Source organism: Pangasianodon hypophthalmus, chromosome 17 (genome assembly GCF_027358585.1).
Source record: "Pangasianodon hypophthalmus isolate fPanHyp1 chromosome 17, fPanHyp1.pri, whole genome shotgun sequence".
Taxonomy (NCBI): Eukaryota; Metazoa; Chordata; class Actinopteri; order Siluriformes; family Pangasiidae; genus Pangasianodon; species Pangasianodon hypophthalmus.
Genome location: NC_069726.1, coordinates 1766885 through 1786959, shown reverse-complemented (window position 1 = coordinate 1786959; position 20075 = coordinate 1766885). Strand labels below are relative to the sequence as shown.

At 39.1% G+C, this 20075-nt stretch overlaps 3 protein-coding genes across 13 annotated transcripts in view; all 3 read left to right on the top strand.

Annotated features, from left to right (window-relative positions):
- LOC113524163 (protocadherin alpha-C2-like) overlaps positions 1–20075 on the top strand; it is a 230910-nt gene that overhangs the window by 55039 nt on the left and 155796 nt on the right. The window contains exon 1 of one of the 11 annotated variants that reach the window (XM_053241313.1): positions 22–3471. The exons of 7 other annotated variants lie outside the window; for them this stretch is intronic. In XM_053241313.1, the coding sequence (XP_053097288.1) occupies positions 1063–3471 (2409 nt within the window). In that variant the 5' untranslated portion in view covers positions 22–1062. Of the gene's footprint in view, positions 1–21; positions 3472–7073; positions 10179–15738; positions 18402–20075 lie in introns of those variants that run through there. 3 more of the 11 variants (XM_053241341.1, XM_053241307.1, XM_053241316.1) reach the window with 3 other exon arrangements.
- LOC128320903 (protocadherin beta-16-like) lies at positions 3478–6946 on the top strand. The gene has a single exon (XM_053241349.1). It carries the CDS (start codon positions 4343–4345, stop codon positions 6833–6835), a length of 2493 nt encoding a protein of 830 aa, XP_053097324.1. The 5' UTR covers positions 3478–4342; the 3' UTR covers positions 6836–6946.
- Positions 10188–15440, top strand: LOC128320902 (protocadherin beta-16-like). The gene has a single exon (XM_053241348.1). It carries the CDS (start codon positions 12420–12422, stop codon positions 14970–14972), a length of 2553 nt encoding a protein of 850 aa, XP_053097323.1. The 5' UTR covers positions 10188–12419; the 3' UTR covers positions 14973–15440.

The following is a 20075-nucleotide window of genomic DNA, read 5'->3' as shown; positions in this document are numbered from 1 at the left end:
CATGGCTGATTTGAAATACAATCATATTATTCTAAAAAGCTCTGTCTAGGAAATTCATGAAAGTTGTCTTACGGACTGTGCATGAAGATTTCTATTTATTTATTTATTTATTTTTTTTACTGCTTTAGCTTTCAAAAATTACATAATATTACTATGTTTCTTAACCGTAACTTAAATATCTAATGCAAGGTATATCTGGGCATCCAGGTGGTTGGTAAAGTTTATGGGTGCTTTCTCAAAGTATTTCACTTATATTGATGTTTTTCTGACATTTTGGTTCAAGATTTGTTCTTGCACTTTATCTGGACCTCTTAACTTGGTGTGATGATTTACATAATGAGGTGGGTCTCATTGATTCAGTGGCTGGTATAGAGGCAGAAAGTTTAATTCTTGTTTATGATTGGAAAAAGAGTATAGTGGTTTCTGCATGGTCAGACAAGAGGATTTATGGGCCCTGGAGTTTTTACAGAACTGCTGCCAGTGATCAGACCTGAGGCTGCATCAGTCGATTTACTGAAAAGTACATTGTATTAACTACAATTTGATCGATGTCATACTGAAGAGGATGGATGATGGTTGTGACCTTGAGGGTTTTTTGCTAAAATTTTAGTACCATGGTTTTAGCCAACGACTGTTTGAGAAATAAAATAATAATAAAACACTAAAGACAATTCATACAAGGGTATATTTCAGGTATAATAATCTACATCAACAAACAAGTTTTTAGTTTGTTTGTTTCTCAAATACACATGCTGCGGCTATTTTTTCTCTTAGCGACTGAGAATGCTTATTTCATAGATGAATATGATCGTAGTAGCGGAAGGAGCGCATCAATACAGGGCTCTAAACTACAATAACAATAAAAATCCCCAAAGGGTCGCTGTTTAACAACGAACTTAAAATCACAGCTCTCCACCCATTTTCTTATATTTCACCATCCCATAACATCGAGGAGGATTGCTACAGAAGGTTGTATGACGTATATTGTCGAAATAATTGAGGATAGAAAACATTAATTAGTACCCGGCTCTTTAACCAAAGAGATATTCAGCACGATTCAGAATGGAAAAGAAGATATCTTCCTTTCATTTACTGTTTCTCTTGATTTCTTTTTGCCTCTTTATCCGCGCTGTCCGTGGAGATTTAAGTTACACAGTGCCAGAGGAAACAAGACGTCAGTATGTGATCGGAAATATAGCAAAGGATCTTGGACTCGATGCCAAACAATTATCAGCTCGTAAGGCTCGAATGGAGACGGAGGACAGCGCCAAGAGGTACTGCGACATTAATCTGAGTAGTGCAAATCTGGTCGTGGTAGAAACAATAGACCGAGAGGAGCTTTGTGGAACGAAGATGTCTTGCCTTCTTAATTACGAGCTTGTGTTGGAAAATCCTCTTGATGTGCATCGCATTTCACTGCACATTCAGGATATAAACGACAACGCGCCCAGATTTCCTAAAAGCCGGATAATGTTTAACATAAGGGAATCAGCTGATAAAGGAGAACGTTTTCCTTTGGATGAAGCTCACGACTCTGATATAGGCCAAAACGCGGTTCAAGGATATTCACTTGAAAGAAATGATCATTTTGTTTTGTCGGTTAAAGAAAACGCAGAGGGAGGAAAATACGCTGAACTGGTGTTGGACAAAGAGCTGGATCGTGAACAGACGAAGGAAATAGATTTAATATTTACTGCGACTGATGGAGGCACTCCACAGAGGTCTGGTACTGCACTTATCCACATCAATGTGCTTGATGCTAATGACAATACCCCGGTTTTTAGTCAGTCTGTGTATAAGGTTACTCTGGCTGAAAACGCACCGCCGGGTGCAGAAGTAGTTACAGTGAGCGCTACAGACGCTGATGAGGGCGTAAACGGAGAAGTCAGTTATGAATTTAGTCGAATATCTGATAAAGCCGCAAAATTATTTTCTATTGACAAGATAACTGGTCAAATTAAGGTAAATGAAAATATTGATTATGAAGAGGAAAAGTCATACGAAATCAGAGTGCAGGCCATAGATGGTTCTGGCTTAGCATCCACTGCTAAAATTATTATAGACATAACTGATGTAAATGACAATGCTCCGAGAATTATTCTCAAATCACTGAATGATCCAATAAGCGAGAACACCGTGACAGGCACAGAGGTGGCCATTATTAATGTTCAGGATAAAGATTCAGGAGATAACCGAAAAGTCAGATGCTCCCTTCAGGAAAATGTTCCGTTCAAATTAAACCCATCTATTAAAAACTACTTTTCTTTGGTAACCACGAGCTTGTTAGACAGAGAGAAGGAACCAGATTATAACATAACAATCACTGCTACTGATGGAGGCTCTCCACCTTTATCCTCATCCATGACCATTCATCTCTCTGTATCAGATATCAATGATAATCCTCCTGTATTTGAACAGCAATCCTACACTGCATATGTAATGGAAAATAACAAACCAGGAACCTCTATTAGTTCTGTTACTGCAAGAGACCCAGACTGGAGGCAGAACGGTACAGTCCTGTATTCTCTGCTGCCCAGTGAGATAAACGGTGTTCCAGTGTCCTCATTTTTATCCATTAACTCAGATACAGGAGTGATCCATGCTGTCAGGTCATTTGACTATGAAAAGTTCAGAAACTTTAAAGTCCAGGTCGTAGCCAGAGACAATGGTTCTCCTCCACTCAGCAGCAACGTGACTGTGAGTGTGTTCATATCAGATGAGAATGATAACTCTCCACAGATATTGTACCCTGCTCCAGAGGGAAAGTCTTTAATGACTGAGATGGTCCCTAAAGCTGCTCTCTCTGGCTCTCTGCTCTCCAAAGTCATCGCTGTGGATGCTGACTCTGGACAGAACGCGTGGCTGTCCTATCACATTGTCAAATCTACTGATCCGGGACTTTTCACTATTGGGCTCCATAGTGGAGAGATCAGGGCTCAGAGGGACATTACTGAATCTGACAGCATGAAACAGAACCTTGTTATCTCAGTCAAAGATAACGGACAGCCGCCTCTCTCTGCTACCTGTTCTGTATATTTACTGATTTCTGATAATCTTGCTGAAGTTCCCGAACTGAAAGACATGACTTATGAGGAGAGCAATTCCAAACTGACTTTTTACTTGATCATCGCGCTAGTTTCCGTGTCCACCTTCTTTCTGACTTTCATTATTCTCATCCTGGCTGTGAGGTTTTGTCACAGGAGAAAGCCCAGACTGTTGTTTGATGGAGCAGTCGCCATTCCCAGCGCCTATCTCCCTCCCAACTATGCAGAGGTGGAGGGAGCTGGAACTCTGCGCAGTTCTTACAATTATGACACGTATCTAACAACAGGATCACGCACCAGTGACTTCAAGTTCATCACATCTTACAATGACAGCACTCTTACTGCTGGTGGAACTCTGCAAAAGGGACAAAATGACGTTTTAGATGCCAGTCTGATTACACTTAACAAGGCCGAGGATGCGTTTGAGGTAAGAAGTACTTACCAATGAAAATTCCATAGTAAATATACATCCAATACAATACCTGTAATCTCTATCAGACTACATCTGTTGATATGTTAAGTGTACATATGAGCGTGCTCTTCTACGTGACTGTAAGCCCTTCCATATTTTCTTTTTAACATTTACTTCATTATCATAGATTATTAAATTAACTTGCGTAGGAATTTCATGCCTAAAAAAAAAAATTTGAATTCAACTTCTGTTAATGCCTTGGATGCATTTATTGTCTATACCTACAGAATATGCGGGATGGTTGAGACTGAGTATAAGATATACTGCACCTGTACTATAATGGCCGAATATGCAGAATTTTACATCTTTTGACAACTCAACAGCCTAATTTTTAATAAGAAATATTTCATAGACTCATTGCAATTTCATTATATCTTTTTTATTTTTATTTCTAATTCACTCACTGATTTATTCTTGTAACTGTGGTAGTATACGCAAATATAAAGAATAATTTTCTTTTTCAAATAACATCTCCCTTTCTTTCTTTATTTTTTTTTTCTTTATTACAATCTTTATTTATTCTTTTAAACAAATAGAGGGTTGTACCCGACACCCAAATATGATACTAGTGATTAAAGCTTTCGGGTTTGCAATAAGACCCACTATACTGCAGTTTTCTAAATGTACTCAGAGGGTCGCTCTTTACCAACGGACTAAAATTATTAACGCTCTCCACCCATTTCATGATATATTCCAGCTTTCTCCTGACACCGAGGACCATTGCTGCAGAAGCGTGTCTTTAGTTGGGACATTTTAGATTGTTAGATAAGATTGTTGTAATAAGTACACATATTTGCAGCAAAAGAGGTATTGTGGACGTTGCAGAATGGAAAGGAAAACGATTTCCTTTTCGACATCATGTATTTTGGCTTGTATTTGGATTTTGATTCGCGCTGTCCGTGGAGATTTGAGCTACACATTCCCGGAAGAAACAAAACAACAGTATGTGATCGGAAATATAGCAAAGGATCTCGGACTGGATGTGAAACGATTATCAGCTCGTAAGGCTCGAATAGAGGCAGAAGGCAGCACTAAACGGTACTGCGACATTAATCTGAGTAGTGCAAATCTGGTCGTGGTAGAAACAATAGACCGAGAGAAGCTTTGTGGAACGAAGATGTCTTGCCTTCTTAATTACGAGCTTGTGTTGGAAAATCCTCTTGATGTGCATCGCATTTCACTGCACATTCAGGATATAAACGACAACGCGCCCAGATTTCCTAAAAGCCGGATTACATTTAATATGATGGAATCAGCCGTTAAAGGAGAACGTTTTCCTTTGGATGAAGCTCACGACTCTGATATAGGCCAAAACGCGGTTCAAGGATATTCACTTGAAAGAAATGATCATTTTGTTTTGTCGGTTAAAGAAAACGCAGAGGGAGGAAAATACGCTGAACTGGTGTTGGACAAAGAGCTGGATCGTGAACAGACGAAGGAAATAGATTTAATATTTACTGCGACTGATGGAGGCACTCCACAGAGGTCTGGTACTGCACTTATCCACATCAATGTGCTTGATGCTAATGACAATACCCCGGTTTTTAGTCAGTCTGTGTATAAGGTTACTCTGGCTGAAAACGCACCGCTGGGTGCAGAAGTAGTTACAGTGAGCGCTACAGACGCTGATGAGGGCGTAAACGGAGAAGTCAGTTATGAATTTAGTCGAATATCTGATACAGCAGCAAAATTATTTTCTATTGATAAGACAACTGGTCAAATTACAGCAATCGGAAATATTGACTACGAAGAGGAAAAGTCATATGAAATAAGAGTGCAGGCCATAGATGGTTCTGGCTTAGCATCCACTGCTAAAATTATTATAGACATAACTGATGTAAATGACAATGCTCCGAGAATTATTCTCAAATCACTGAATGATCCAATTCCTGAAAATTCTGTGCTCGGAACTGAAGTAGCCATAATTAATATTCAAGATAACGATTCGGGAGATAATCGAAAAGTTAAATGCTCTATTCAAGAAAATGTTCCATTCAGATTAAACCCATCTATCAAAAACTACTTTTCTTTGGTAACAACGAGCTTGTTAGATCGAGAGATAGAATCAGATTACAACATAACAATCACTGCTACTGATGGAGGCTCTCCACCTTTATCCTCATCCATGATCATTCATCTATCTGTATCAGATATCAATGATAATCCTCCTGTATTTGAACAGCAATCCTACACTGCATATGTAGTGGAAAATAACCAACCAGGAACCTCCATTAGTTCTGTTACTGCAAAAGACCCAGACTGGAGGCAGAACGGTACAGTCCTGTATTCTCTGCTGCCCAGTGAGATAAACGGTGTTCCAGTGTCCTCATTTTTATCCATTAACTCAGATACAGGAGTGATCCATGCTGTCAGGTCATTTGACTATGAAAAGTTCCGAAACTTTAAAGTCCAGGTCGTAGCCAGAGACAATGGTTCTCCTCCACTCAGCAGCAACGTGACTGTGAGTGTGTTCATATCAGATGAGAATGATAACTCTCCACAGATATTATACCCTGCTCCAGAGGGAAAGTCTTTAATGACTGAGATGGTCCCTAAAGCTGCTCTCTCTGGCTCTCTGCTCTCCAAAGTCATCGCTGTGGATGCTGACTCTGGACAGAATGCATGGCTGTCCTATCACATTGTCAAATCTACTGATCCGGGACTTTTCACTATTGGGCTCCATAGTGGAGAGATCAGGGCTCAGAGGGACATTACTGAATCTGACAGCATGAAACAGAACCTTGTTATCTCAGTCAAAGATAACGGACAGCCGCCTCTCTCTGCTACCTGTTCTGTATATTTACTGATTTCTGATAATCTTGCTGAAGTTCCCGAACTGAAAGACATGACTTTTGAGGAGAGCAATTCCAAACTGACTTTTTATTTGATCATCGCGCTAGTTTCTGTGTCCACCTTCTTTCTGACTTTCATTATTCTGATCCTGGCTGTGAGGTTTTGTCACAGGAGAAAGCCCAGACTGTTGTTTGATGGAGCAGTCGCCATTCCCAGCGCCTATCTCCCTCCCAACTATGCAGAGGTGGAGGGAGCTGGAACTCTGCGCACTTCTTACAATTATGACACGTATCTAACAACAGGATCACGCACCAGTGACTTCAAGTTCATCACATCTTACAATGACAGCACTCTTACTGCTGGTGGAACTCTGAAAATGGCCCAAAATGACACTTTAGCTACAAACCTTATTACACTTAACAATACAGGAGAGGGAGATGAGGTAAGAAAAATGTGTCTTCTTTCTGTAGCAGGCTCATATGAACGTTTGTTTGTGGTGATGATTTTTTGTGATGATTTTTTGTGATTTTGATTATCTGGTAAGGTGTTATAAGAATGACAGGACATATCTGCTTTTGAAAAAAGCAGTTATATACCCTGAGGAAAATGAATGGTGCTTGTGTTGCTGTTTGTCTCTAATAAGGATAGTCTTCAGACCAGAATGTTCCTGTTAATTTCAGATTTTACTTTCTGTTTTAATGATGCTAATATACCAGCTCTGCAGTGTTGGACTGTTTTTTTTTATTTTTTTATTTTTAATTATTGTTATTTTTTACACACGTTATTTATATTTCTTATTTTTTATTTGGTTAATTAATTCAGTTATTTGCTTGTTTGACTAAAAATTCACACTCCTACTTTTGTAGTCACTTAATGACAACTTCTTACTTCAACAGTGCCTATGTCAAGTGCCATATTTATTCACACATTACATATTTCACAGGAATTAATTAACATAGCTCGTATTTCGCTGCTTTTCACTGACACACCACAATACTTACCGAATTAGATTATTCGTTAAAGCCAGGACACTTGTGTGTAATTTGCATCAGGGTGTTTTCAGAACCACTGCTTTGGACAGCTCTCTGTAGCGGATTGAGTGACTGCCTTTGAAGATGTCATAAACAATTTACCAGTTTACTCTAGGCGATTTTTCTTCTGTCTCGACACACTTCCGGTGAAACTGGAGTCAGGTCACGAGAGTCACTAAAACTGCAATAATTGCAAAATGCTCAGAGTGTCGCTCTTCACCTGCAGGAGACACACTGAAGCTCTCACCGCCCTTTCTTTTAAATATGTAATAAGAACTCGATCTGGAAACAAGAACCATCAGCCTTCTACAACAGACAAATCGCGCTTCCTTAGAAATGATTTCCAGCACTCGAATCTCTATTTGAATAGCTTATATTCTGACATTTTTGAATAAGTACATCGTGACAATGTTATCATTCTTTGAGGGTATGAAGAACAGAGCCCTTTCCTGTGTGATATTAGGATTTTTCTCAGCTCTCTTCTTCAACCAGAGTACCGTGTGTGGAGATTTGAGCTACACAGTAAAAGAGGAAATGAAACATCGGTATGTTATTGGAAACGTAGCAAAGGATCTCGGACTGGATGTATTAAAATTAAAAACACGAAAGGCCCGAGTTGAAACAGAGGATAGCAGCAAGCGGTATGTGGATATTAATTTTAATACTGGAGAACTGATCGTTTCAGAGACAATAGACCGGGAAAAGCTTTGTGGTTCCAGGCTAAACTGCATCCTGAATTATGAGCTCGTCTTAGAAAATCCGCTAGAACTACATCGCATTTCTCTGAATATTGAGGATATTAATGACAATGCGCCAAAATTTATTAATGAACGAATTAGCTTTGAAATCCGCGAGTCCGCTGATAAAGGGCAGCGTTTCCGTTTGGATGAAGCTCATGATTATGATATCGGACAAAACGGAGTGAATGGCTATTCACTAGAAAAGAATAAACATTTTGTTTTGTCTGTGGCAGGAAACACTGAGAGGGGTAAATACGCAGAGCTTGTGTTGGAGAAAGAGCTGGATCGCGAACAACAGAAGGATATTGACTTGATTCTTACTGCAGTGGATGGCGGGATTCCTCAGAGATCAGGGACTGCTGTTATACACATCACTGTGCTAGATGCTAATGATAATGTTCCGGTGTTCAGTCAGCCTGTATATAAAGTCGTTTTAGCTGAAAACGCACCGATAGGAACAGAAGTCGTTTCTGTGAGCGCAGAAGATGCAGATGAAGGAGCAAATGGGGAAGTTTCATATGAATTCAGTCGCATTGCTCATAACGCAGCACAATTATTTACTATTGATAAATTCACTGGACTAATTAAGGTAGCTGGAGATGTCGACTACGAGGAGGAAAAATATTATGAAATAAGAGTCCAAGCTAAAGATGGATCTGGTTTAGCATCGACTGCAAGTGTTATTATAGATATTACTGATGTCAATGATAATCCTCCTAAAATTATTCTTAAATCTCTGAACAATCCTATATCCGAGAATGTTATTTTAGGAACTGAAGTAGCCATTATTAATGTTCAGGACAAAGATTCAGGAGATAATCGACAGATCCGTTGTTCAATTCAGGGAAACGTTCCTTTCAAATTAAATCCATCGATTAAAAATTATTTTTCACTGGTAACCACTAGCATGCTCGATCGAGAGATGAATGAAGATTATAATATAACAATTAGTGCTACTGATGGAGGCTCTCCACCTTTATCCTCATCCATGACCATTCATCTATCTGTATCAGATATCAATGATAATCCTCCTGTATTTGATCAGCAATCCTACACTGCATATGTAATGGAAAATAACAAACCAGGAACCTCTATTAGTTCTGTTACTGCAAGAGACCCAGACTGGAGGCAGAACGGTACAGTCCTGTATTCTCTGCTGCCCAGTGAGATAAACGGTGTTCCAGTGTCCTCATTTTTATCCATTAACTCAGATACAGGAGTGATCCATGCTGTCAGGTCATTTGACTATGAAAAGTTCCGAAACTTTAAAGTCCAGGTCGTAGCCAGAGACAATGGTTCTCCTCCACTCAGCAGCAACGTGACTGTGAGTGTGTTCATATCAGATGAGAATGATAACTCTCCACAGATATTATACCCTGCTCCAGAGGGAAAGTCTTTAATGACTGAGATGGTCCCTAAAGCTGCTCTCTCTGGCTCTCTGCTCTCCAAAGTCATCGCTGTGGATGCTGACTCTGGACAGAACGCGTGGCTGTCCTATCACATTGTCAAATCTACTGATCCGGGACTTTTCACTATTGGGCTCCATAGTGGAGAGATCAGGGCTCAGAGGGACATTACTGAATCTGACAGCATGAAACAGAACCTTGTTATCTCAGTCAAAGATAACGGACAGCCGCCTCTCTCTGCTACCTGTTCTGTATATTTACTGATTTCTGATAATCTTGCTGAAGTTCCCGAACTGAAAGACATGACTTATGAGGAGAGCAATTCCAAACTGACTTTTTACTTGATCATCGCGCTAGTTTCCGTGTCCACCTTCTTTCTGACTTTCATTATTCTCATCCTGGCTGTGAGGTTTTCTCACAGGAGAAAGCCCAGACTGTTGTTTGATGGAGCAGTCGCCATTCCCAGCGCCTATCTCCCTCCCAACTATGCAGAGGTGGAGGGAGCTGGAACTCTGCGCACTTCTTACAATTATGACACGTATCTAACAACAGGATCACGCACCAGTGACTTCAAGTTCATCACATCTTACAATGACAGCACTCTTACTGCTGGTGGAACTCTGCAAAAGGGACAAAATGAGACTTTAGCTACAAACCTTATTACACTTAATAATACAGGAGAGGGAGATGAGGTAAGAAAATATTTTTTTTTTCTTTCTTCCCTTCTCCTTCTTATTTGATCACAATTCTACTTTCACTCCGTGCATATTTTCTTTCACTTGAGATGACATGATGAAAATCTCACCATTCGATTATTGTTTTTCTAGCTAGTTGAATCATCATGGACGTTGTTCTGTTTTAAAACTCTTAAAGTGCACAGAAAAATACATAGCTTGATGATGTTGTTTTTGGAAAATAGGAACAACTTCATTTGTTGTGATGTTGATCATTCACTTCTGGCATGCCTGTTGTTAAAATCTGTTATAGATTTTGACATTGAATTTCCACTGTAGTGATTTTTTTAAATACTTGACCTTCCTCAATATAACTAAAAGTATCCGTTCTTGCTAAAGAGACTCTTCCAACAGATTGAATCTTTTAATTCAGGCCCTGCAGACACTGCAATTTCCTCACCAGCTGTTCAGAACAGGAGACCTCCAGTGTTGGTTATATATAATTTTAAGAATTGTAAGTGCTGTTTGTGTGTTATAGGCTGGTCTTTACTGTAAAACGTATATACCAGTACTAGTTTGCCTCTTCTGTGTTGAGGTTCAGAGGTCACTGGAATTCTGTTTTGTCTGAAATCCATCACAGTAAAATGTTATTCTGTACTGCTAATACTGGGTCAAGGAGTTTTTGTGGTTATTGTTGTGTGGTCAGACATTGTCTACAGCACAGGATCAAGACCATTCCATGACACTTGGCTGTATATTTAAAGCGATCAGCACCACAATATCCAAGGGACACTCATTAGACAATGAGGAATTGCTCCATGTTGCACAGTGCTGCATTTTCTGTCCCACATTTGAGCTCTTAGCCCTCTTATCTCTTCTGGCAGAAAAAAACAGATAGCATGGCAGTGATAAGAAAATGGTATTTCTGTCATGGGATATCTATAATCATAGATGATTATGAAACTGCTGTGGCAATAATGTGTATGATATATATACATTGCTGGGACATGTAATTATGGGTCTGAATAAGTGATGTTTGTGATTCTCTGATCTTTGTTTAGCTTGTCTTGAGTCATCATTCTTTCAACATATAAATTCAAAAACACTTTATCATTAATCAATTTATCGTATCTTGGTTATCACTGTACAAGTCATGTGTTCAGTTTCAGACTGGCTCCACTTCCCTATGATTATATACAGTATATGCTTAAACTGAAGCTGTTGGAGATTGGTTTGCTGACAGTTATTGACATTTGTTTCGTAAATATAGTTATTGTTTGTTCTTGCTTTTTTACTGATTAGCAGGTGCACGAATTGCCTTTATGTACCCAGAACGTTTTTTAAATAGTAGGTCTACAAATATGATACCAAACTGGGAGCTGACTATGGTATTGAAATATAAGGAGTCATATTATCTGCTCTGCTGTCATGCATAATTTTGTACAATTCAGTGAGAACAATGTTACGTAGTCTAAAGAGGAAAAAAAAGCAATAACTTTACTCAACGTAGAACACAGAAATTACTCAAATTATACTTCACTAAGCCTCTCCGTTTTGTCCTTTTGCCTCAATTCTACTAATACAATGTTAATTAAACCAATTCAGATTAACCCTGTGCGATATGAGTCTCTAATTTTTCCTCTACGGTTAGTCATTAATCCTGACAGAACCCATCAAAAATGAAGAATGTTTTGCAATGCAATCACATTTAGATGACGTCATTGCACTAAAGATATTTGATGTTATTCGATCTTATTTAATAAAAATAAAGAGCATATAACCATTTGAATGTCCTGAGAGAAGGAACGGCGGTACATCCTTCTCCTAAGTCAGTCGTTGCTAGTTTCAGCACCGTTCGTGTGGAAAGCGCTAGTACACCGCAAACAGTAAATTGCGTAAATTCTGCTACGTAAATATTATCAGATGCTATTATTTTTGCTTGAATTCACGCTCCACTGACAAATAAAATCACAAAATGACATATATACTTGTATCGATGTGGGAGCTGTTTAATACGTTGTCTAATTCATACCTGCAGTAAAAACAAAATGCTCAGAGCGTCGCTGTTGACCAGCACTTGTACGTACTACTAAAGCATGAATGATCAGCTGCAGTAATCAGTAACGAGAAGATCTCGTCACAAAATGGTGTAGTCGGGCTTGTTTTTCTGCGCGCTGTTGTTTTTGAGGAACATTTAGAAATCTTGTAAATATAAAGTTAGCTGGAATTATCCGAGTGAGGAATTTCAGCTCCTCAAATATGGGATGCAGGATGTTTTCAATCCCGTTGTCTTCTCTACTCATGGCGCTTCTTTCCTTCCTTTTTCCTGCTGCTCATGGAGACCTGAGCTACACAGTTCCAGAGGAAACGAAGGCGCAGTATGTGATTGGAAATATGGCAAAGGATCTCGGAATAGATGCTACAAAATTAAAAACACGAAAGGCCCGAGTTGAAACAGAGGATAGCAGCAAGCGGTATGTGGATATTAATTTTAATACTGGAGAACTGATCGTTTCAGAGACAATAGACCGGGAAAAGCTTTGTGGTTCGAGGTTAAACTGCATCCTGAATTATGAGCTCGTCTTAGAAAATCCGCTAGAACTACATCGCATTTCTCTGAATATTGAGGATATTAATGACAATGCGCCAAAATTTATTAATGAACGAATTAGTTTTGAAATCCGCGAGTCCGCTATAAAAGGGCAGCGCTTCCGTTTGGATGAAGCTCATGATTCTGATATCGGACAAAACGGAGTGAATGGCTATTCACTAGAAAAGAATAAACATTTTGTTTTGTCTGTACAAGAAAATAAAAACGGACGGAAATACGCAGAGCTTGTGTTGGAGAAAGAGCTGGATCGCGAACAACAGAAGGATATTGACTTGATTCTTATTGCAGTGGATGGCGGGATTCCTCAGAGATCAGGGACTGCTGTTATACACATCACTGTGCTAGATGCTAATGATAATGTTCCGGTGTTCAGTCAGCCTGTATATAAAGTCGTTTTAGCTGAAAACGCACCGATAGGAACAGAAGTCGTTACTGTGAGCGCAGAAGATGCAGATGAAGGAGCAAATGGTGCAGTTTCATATGAATTCAGTCACATTCCGGATAACGCAGTACAATTATTTACTATTGATAAATTCACTGGACTAATTAAGGTAGCTGGAGATGTCGACTACGAGGAGGAAAAATATTATGAAATTGGAGTCCAGGCTAAAGATGGATCTGGTTTAGCATCGACTGCAAGTGTTATTATAGATATTACTGATGTAAATGATAATCCTCCTAAAATTATTCTTAAATCTCTAAATAATCCTCTACCTGAGAATGTTATTGTAGGAACTGAAGTAGCCATTATTAATGTTCAGGACAAAGATTCAGGAGATAATCGACAGATCCGTTGTTCAATTCAGGGAAACGTTCCTTTCAAATTAAATCCATCGATTAAAAATTATTTTTCACTGGTAACCACTAGCATGCTCGATCGAGAGATGAATGAAGATTATAATATAACCATTACTGCTACTGATGGAGGCTCTCCACCTTTATCTTCCTCCATGACCATTCATCTATCTATATCAGATATCAATGATAATCCTCCTGTATTTGAACAGCAATCCTACACTGCATATGTAGTGGAAAATAACCAACCAGGAACCTCTATTAGTTCCGTTACTGCAAGAGACCCAGACTGGAGGCAGAACGGTACAGTCCTGTATTCTCTGCTGCCCAGTGAGATAAACGGTGTTCCAGTGTCCTCATTTTTATCCATTAACTCAGATACAGGAGTGATCCATGCTGTCAGGTCATTTGACTATGAAAAGTTCCGAAACTTTAAAGTCCAGGTCGTAGCCAGAGACAATGGTTCTCCTCCACTCAGCAGCAACATGACTGTGAGTGTGTTCATATCAGATGAGAATGATAACTCTCCACAGATATTATACCCTGCTCCAGAGGGAAAGTCTTTAATGACTGAGATGGTCCCTAAAGCTGCTCTCTCTGGCTCTCTGCTCTCCAAAGTCATCGCTGTGGATGCTGACTCTGGACAGAACGCGTGGCTGTCCTATCACATTGTCAAATCTACTGATCCGGGACTTTTCACTATTGGGCTCCATAGTGGAGAGATCAGGGCTCAGAGGGACATTACTGAATCTGACAGCATGAAACAGAACCTTGTTATCTCAGTCAAAGATAACGGACAGCCGCCTCTCTCTGCTACCTGTTCTGTATATTTACTGATTTCTGATAATCTTGCTGAAGTTCCCGAACTGAAAGACATGACTTATGAGGAGAGCAATTCCAAACTGACTTTTTATTTGATCATCGCGCTAGTTTCCGTGTCCACCTTCTTTCTGACTTTCATTATTCTGATCCTGGCTGTGAGGTTTTGTCACAGGAGAAAGCCCAGACTGTTGTTTGATGGAGCAGTCGCCATTCCCAGCGCCTATCTCCCTCCCAACTATGCAGAGGTGGAGGGAGCTGGAACTCTGCGCACTTCTTACAATTATGACACGTATCTAACAACAGGATCACGCACCAGTGACTTCAAGTTCATCACATCTTACAATGACAGCACTCTTACTGCTGGTGGAACTCTGAAAATGGCCCAAAATGACACTTTAGCTACAAACCTTATTACACTTAACAATACAGGAGAGGGAGATGAGGTAAGAAAAACCTGTGCTTTCTATCTTTTTGTAGGTTTGTTTGAATGGTTTGTTGTTGTTTTTTTTTTACGAAATTCTTTATCATTTAATGTGTATTCTGATTCAAGTCTTTGCACTTATCGTTTCTCTGGTAAGGTGTGATGTTAACGACAATGCTTGTCTGTTTTTTATAAAGCTCTCATCTACACTGAGGGCAAACGTACGCTTCTGCTGTTTTTATATTCCAAGATCATTTTACTTGTTGGTGTCTAAAGTCATCACTTCCTTTCTGATCAGCTTGCAGTTAAAATATATCAGAGAAATTGAATGTTCATGGCGTTGCTTTCTGAAATAATGAGTACTAGTAAATATTAGGAAAAATATAATAACTTCAAGTAATTCATCTGATTTAAAATGTCTTACACTTTCTTCTAATCAATCGATAAAGACGATTAAAATTCCAAAGCTTTAGAAGAAAATGTTATCATGCTAAATGATTCATCACCCTTGGTTTCTCTTTCTCCACCTGATGGTGCACATAACCGTCATTTTGCTAAGTCAAAAATGATTCTAATGAATACGTTGTATGCAGTAGAATTATGCTTTCAAATGAATATTTCTTTTTTTTTTTTTTTTTGTATATAATGTTTCTCTAATTAAGGATTGAATTTTGGGATTTTTGAGTGCCTTTATTTTAAATTATGTCCGTGATTATAGAATGGAAACTTCATTTCGTATAAATGCAGCGAGTCAGCTTTAACCACGTGATCAGTGATTACACATTTCATAAACAGAATTATTATTATTATTATTATTATTATTATTATTATTATTACTATTATTATTATTACTATTATTATTATTACTATTAGTAGTAGTAGTAGTAGTAGTAGTACAGCCATAAACCATCTTACACTTAATAATAGATTTTTTTCTCTGTGGTAAAGAAAAACGTGGCTTTCTTTGCACGACTGTGGCAGTTCCGTGTAAATACTCATAGCGTCGCTATTTACCAGCTTTCTGCATTAAAATCTCAACACGCCTTTTAACGCAACGGGAAAAAAAGAGACGGATGCATTTATCAGTGCTTAAAAACATCCGTGTTCGGAGCTGAAACGTAAACTGTTGGCGATTTTGAATAAAACTCCAGGACTTTATATCTACTTGGGATAATATTTTGTGCAGAAAATGAGGAGGAGAGAATTGATTATCTGGCTTCCTTTCTTTGGTTTGCTTCCTGCGCTCTGTTTCACTAATGGCGATCTGAGCTACTCTATTCCAGAAGAGATGAAACGAGGACATGTTTTCGGAAACGTAGCTAAGGATCTCGGACTCGATGCTAAAAGTCTTGTTGCTAGAAATGCGCGTTTGGATGCTGAGGGTGTCAGTAGACGTTTTACTGAGCTCGACCCGAGGACCGGAGCTCTCATTGTGTCGGAGCCCGCAGACAGAGAGGAGCTTTGTGGCTTGCGGGCGACGTGTCTTCTCAAATACGAGCTGGTGCTTGAGAGGCCATTAGAGCTGCACAGCGTCGTTGTGAATATTGAGGATATAAATGATAACGACCCACAGTTTTCCACTGAAAAAATTAAACTCGAAATCCAAGAATCTGCAGTTAAAGGAACATCGTATTTCTTAGGTGAAGCCCACGATGCCGATTTAGGACAAAACGCAGTACAAGGATATGCGCTTCAGAGTAACGGACATTTTTCCTTACATGTTCGTACTAACTCCGATGAAGGAAAATATGCTGAATTGGTACTTGATAAAGAACTGGATCGAGAGAAAGAGCAGGAAGTTACGCTGCTCCTGACTGCTCATGATGGTGGGAATCCATCAAGGTCGGGCACTGTGGTTATAGAGGTTACTGTGCTGGATGCTAATGATAATTCTCCTGTGTTTAGTCAGCCTGTGTATAAGATAAAGCTGCCAGAAAATTCTCCTGTAGGCACAGTGGTAGTAAGAGTCAACGCTACTGACGCAGACGAGGGTGTAAATGGAGAAGTAACATACGAGTTCAGTCGACTGTCTGAAAAAGCTGCTAGACTGTTTTCACTAAATAAAGTTAATGGGGAAATTAAAATAATTGGCTCTGTGGACTTCGAGGAAGAGTCGTACTATGAAATGCGCGTGCAAGCAAAAGACGGCCTAGGTTCAGGCTCTGATGTAAAAGTGGTAATAGAGGTTACTGACGTCAATGATAATAGTCCTGACATAATTGTAAAGTCTCTCACAAACCCCTTCCCTGAAAATGTTATTCCAGGGACAGAGGTGGGCATTATCAATGTTCAGGATGAAGACTCCGGACAAAATCGTCAGGTCCATTGCTTCATTCAAGAAAATGTTCCCTTTAAATTAAATCCATCGATAAAGAATTATTATTCCATAATAACAACAAGTGAGCTGGATCGTGAATTTATTGCAGATTATAATTTAACAATCATTGCAACAGATGAGGGAAGCCCAGCTTTAACTTCATCTAAAATGATTCATTTTTCACTTTCTGATGTCAATGACAACTCACCTGTTTTTGAAAAGCAGTTATATAGTGCGTATGTAATGGAAAATAACCAACCAGGAACCTCTATTAGTTCTGTTACTGCAAGAGACCCAGACTGGAGGCAGAACGGTACAGTCCTGTATTCTCTGCTGCCCAGTGAGATAAACGGTGTTCCAGTGTCCTCATTTTTATCCATTAACTCAGATACAGGAGTGATCCATGCTGTCAGGTCATTTGACTATGAAAAGTTCCGAAACTTTCAAGTCCAGGTCGTAGCCAGAGACAATGGTTCTCCTCCACTCAGCAGCAACGTGACTGTGAGTGTGTTGATATCAGATGAGAATGACAACTCTCCACAGATATTGTACCCTGCTCCAGAGGGAAAGTCTTTAATGACTGAGATGGTCCCTAAAGCTGCTCTCTCTGGCTCTCTGCTCTCCAAAGTCATCGCCGTGGATGCTGACTCTGGACAGAACGCGTGGCTGTCCTATCACATTGTCAAATCTACTGATCCGGGACTTTTCACTATTGGGCTCCATAGTGGAGAGATCAGGGCTCAGAGGGACATTACTGAATCTGACAGCATGAAACAGAACCTTGTTATCTCAGTCAAAGATAACGGACAGCCGCCTCTCTCTGCTACCTGTTCTGTATATTTACTGATTTCTGATAATCTTGCTGAAGTTCCAGAACTGAAAGACATGACTTATGAGGAGAGCAATTCCAAACTGACTTTTTACTTGATCATCGCGCTAGTTTCCGTGTCCACCTTCTTTCTGACTTTCATTATTCTCATCCTGGCTGTGAGGTTTTGTCACAGGAGAAAGCCCAGACTGTTGTTTGATGGAGCAGTCGCCATTCCCAGCGCCTATCTCCCTCCCAACTATGCAGAGGTGGAGGGAGCTGGAACTCTGCGCACTTCTTACAATTATGACACGTATCTAACAACAGGATCACGCACCAGTGACTTCAAGTTCATCACATCATACAATGACAGCACTCTTACTTCTGGTGGAACTCTGAAAATGGCCCAAAATGACACTTTAGCTACAAACCTAATTTCACTTAGCAATACAGGAGAGGGAGATGAGGTAAGAGTTCTTACCTTTCCTTTGGGTGGTGATTTTTTTGCCATATAATTTCATGGGATGTTCTTAAAAACTACGTCAACTAAGTACATTTTTATGTAGTAAGGTGGGATGGAATGGCACTAGTTTTTACAGTGGGAAAAAAAGCACCCTGCTTTTTTAATATTGTTTGCTGTAGTATTTTTTTTAAGTCTGCATTTCAAGACTCTTAATCTTGAATTTCAAATGATTAAGTTATGACCGTTTGTATTGTAATCTTTAAAATATTTGCATAGAATTTGCTCTCTGTAAATATCACTTATGTATAATAACTTTCATGAATCATACATTTTCTGTGGAGTAAAATTTGATCAATTCACATGGGGTGAAGACTTTAATTTCCTTTTCTGCGAAAATATCACCACATTCCTGTCCAATGTTTTTAGCATAATATATATTTTTCCATTAGATTGTTTTCATTCTTATCTTTCATTATTCAATCTCTCAGTTTCTTGTTTGGTTTGATTCCTTCTTTTGAACTAGAAATCCCGTTAAACAAGCTGATAGCTTATTCGTCCCTTCATGCCTTTCAGTGCACAATCTTGTGGACTCCTTGCTTGTGCAGATCAGGGGATACCCAGCGTGGGCTACAGTGTGATTTGAATTAGTATCATAACTGCTGTTTGTGTGTTGTAGGTTACTCTACATGCTGTAGGTATATGCTAGTAAAATAGGTAAACTTTTCCTCTACTGTATCATGAGTGTGTCTTGATATTTGGTCCATAGTGATGTACAATTGTACACTTTCACTGCTCTGTCCCACACTGTCTAATGACTCACTCAGCTGGTTGGTTATTGATGCCACTGGATCACTGCATAGCACTGCATTTTTTACCCCCAGCTGTCAGAAAATTGAAAATATACTTATGTCATTCAAGTATTAGCTTTGCAAACTAATTTGATGTTGATGTTTATATTTGTGCTCAGTTTTTGTGTGATGATAACGAAACCAATGATTTCCAAATGCCTTATTTTATTTGAAGCATTAATATGTAAGCCTATATTGATTTTACAGAACTTTGTGGAGCTTGTCATCCTGAGTACATAATAAAGAATGGCAGGTGTAAGGAAGTGACTTTAAGTGTCTTTTAGAAAGCTCATATTTATTCTTCTTTTTACTGTTTAGCAGATGAATTCATTACATTTAAGTACCTAATACACAACATATGTCTTTAAAAGTTGTAAAGCTTATACAAAAATATTTAAGAATATCCTGGCTAACTGGTGGCTCTCCATGGTGCTGAATTTTAAGGCGCCTTTCTATCTGTTCCGCTGTCATTCATCATTTAGGAAATTCACACAGTCATGCAATTTAGATAATCATCACTTTTGAAATTCGCTAAAATTCATGTTTTATCGGACATTCTACTGGTGCAAGTTATTTTAAGCTATATGCTTTAAACAGTTATAAAAGAATCTGAAATTTTTCGTTTTGGACAATTCCTTAACTCCTGAAAGACTCCAGCAATCAGATAAAAGGACACCGTGTACTGCAGTTTACTGTCTTTCAGTTAACGTTGTTTTATTTCTGACTTGATATTACTTGAGAAAAGTGAAAGATATAACCACTTCATTTCGGCTCCAAAGCCAGGAGTTTTCAGTTTCATCACCGTTCTTGTAGACAGCACAAGTACCCTT

Excerpts from the sequence above, each read along its gene's own strand:
- LOC128320903 (XM_053241349.1), top strand. The coding sequence starts at position 4,343 with ATGGAAAGGAAAACGATTTCCTTTTCGACATCATGTATTTTGGCTTGT.
- LOC128320902 (XM_053241348.1), top strand. The coding sequence starts at position 12,420 with ATGGGATGCAGGATGTTTTCAATCCCGTTGTCTTCTCTACTCATGGCG.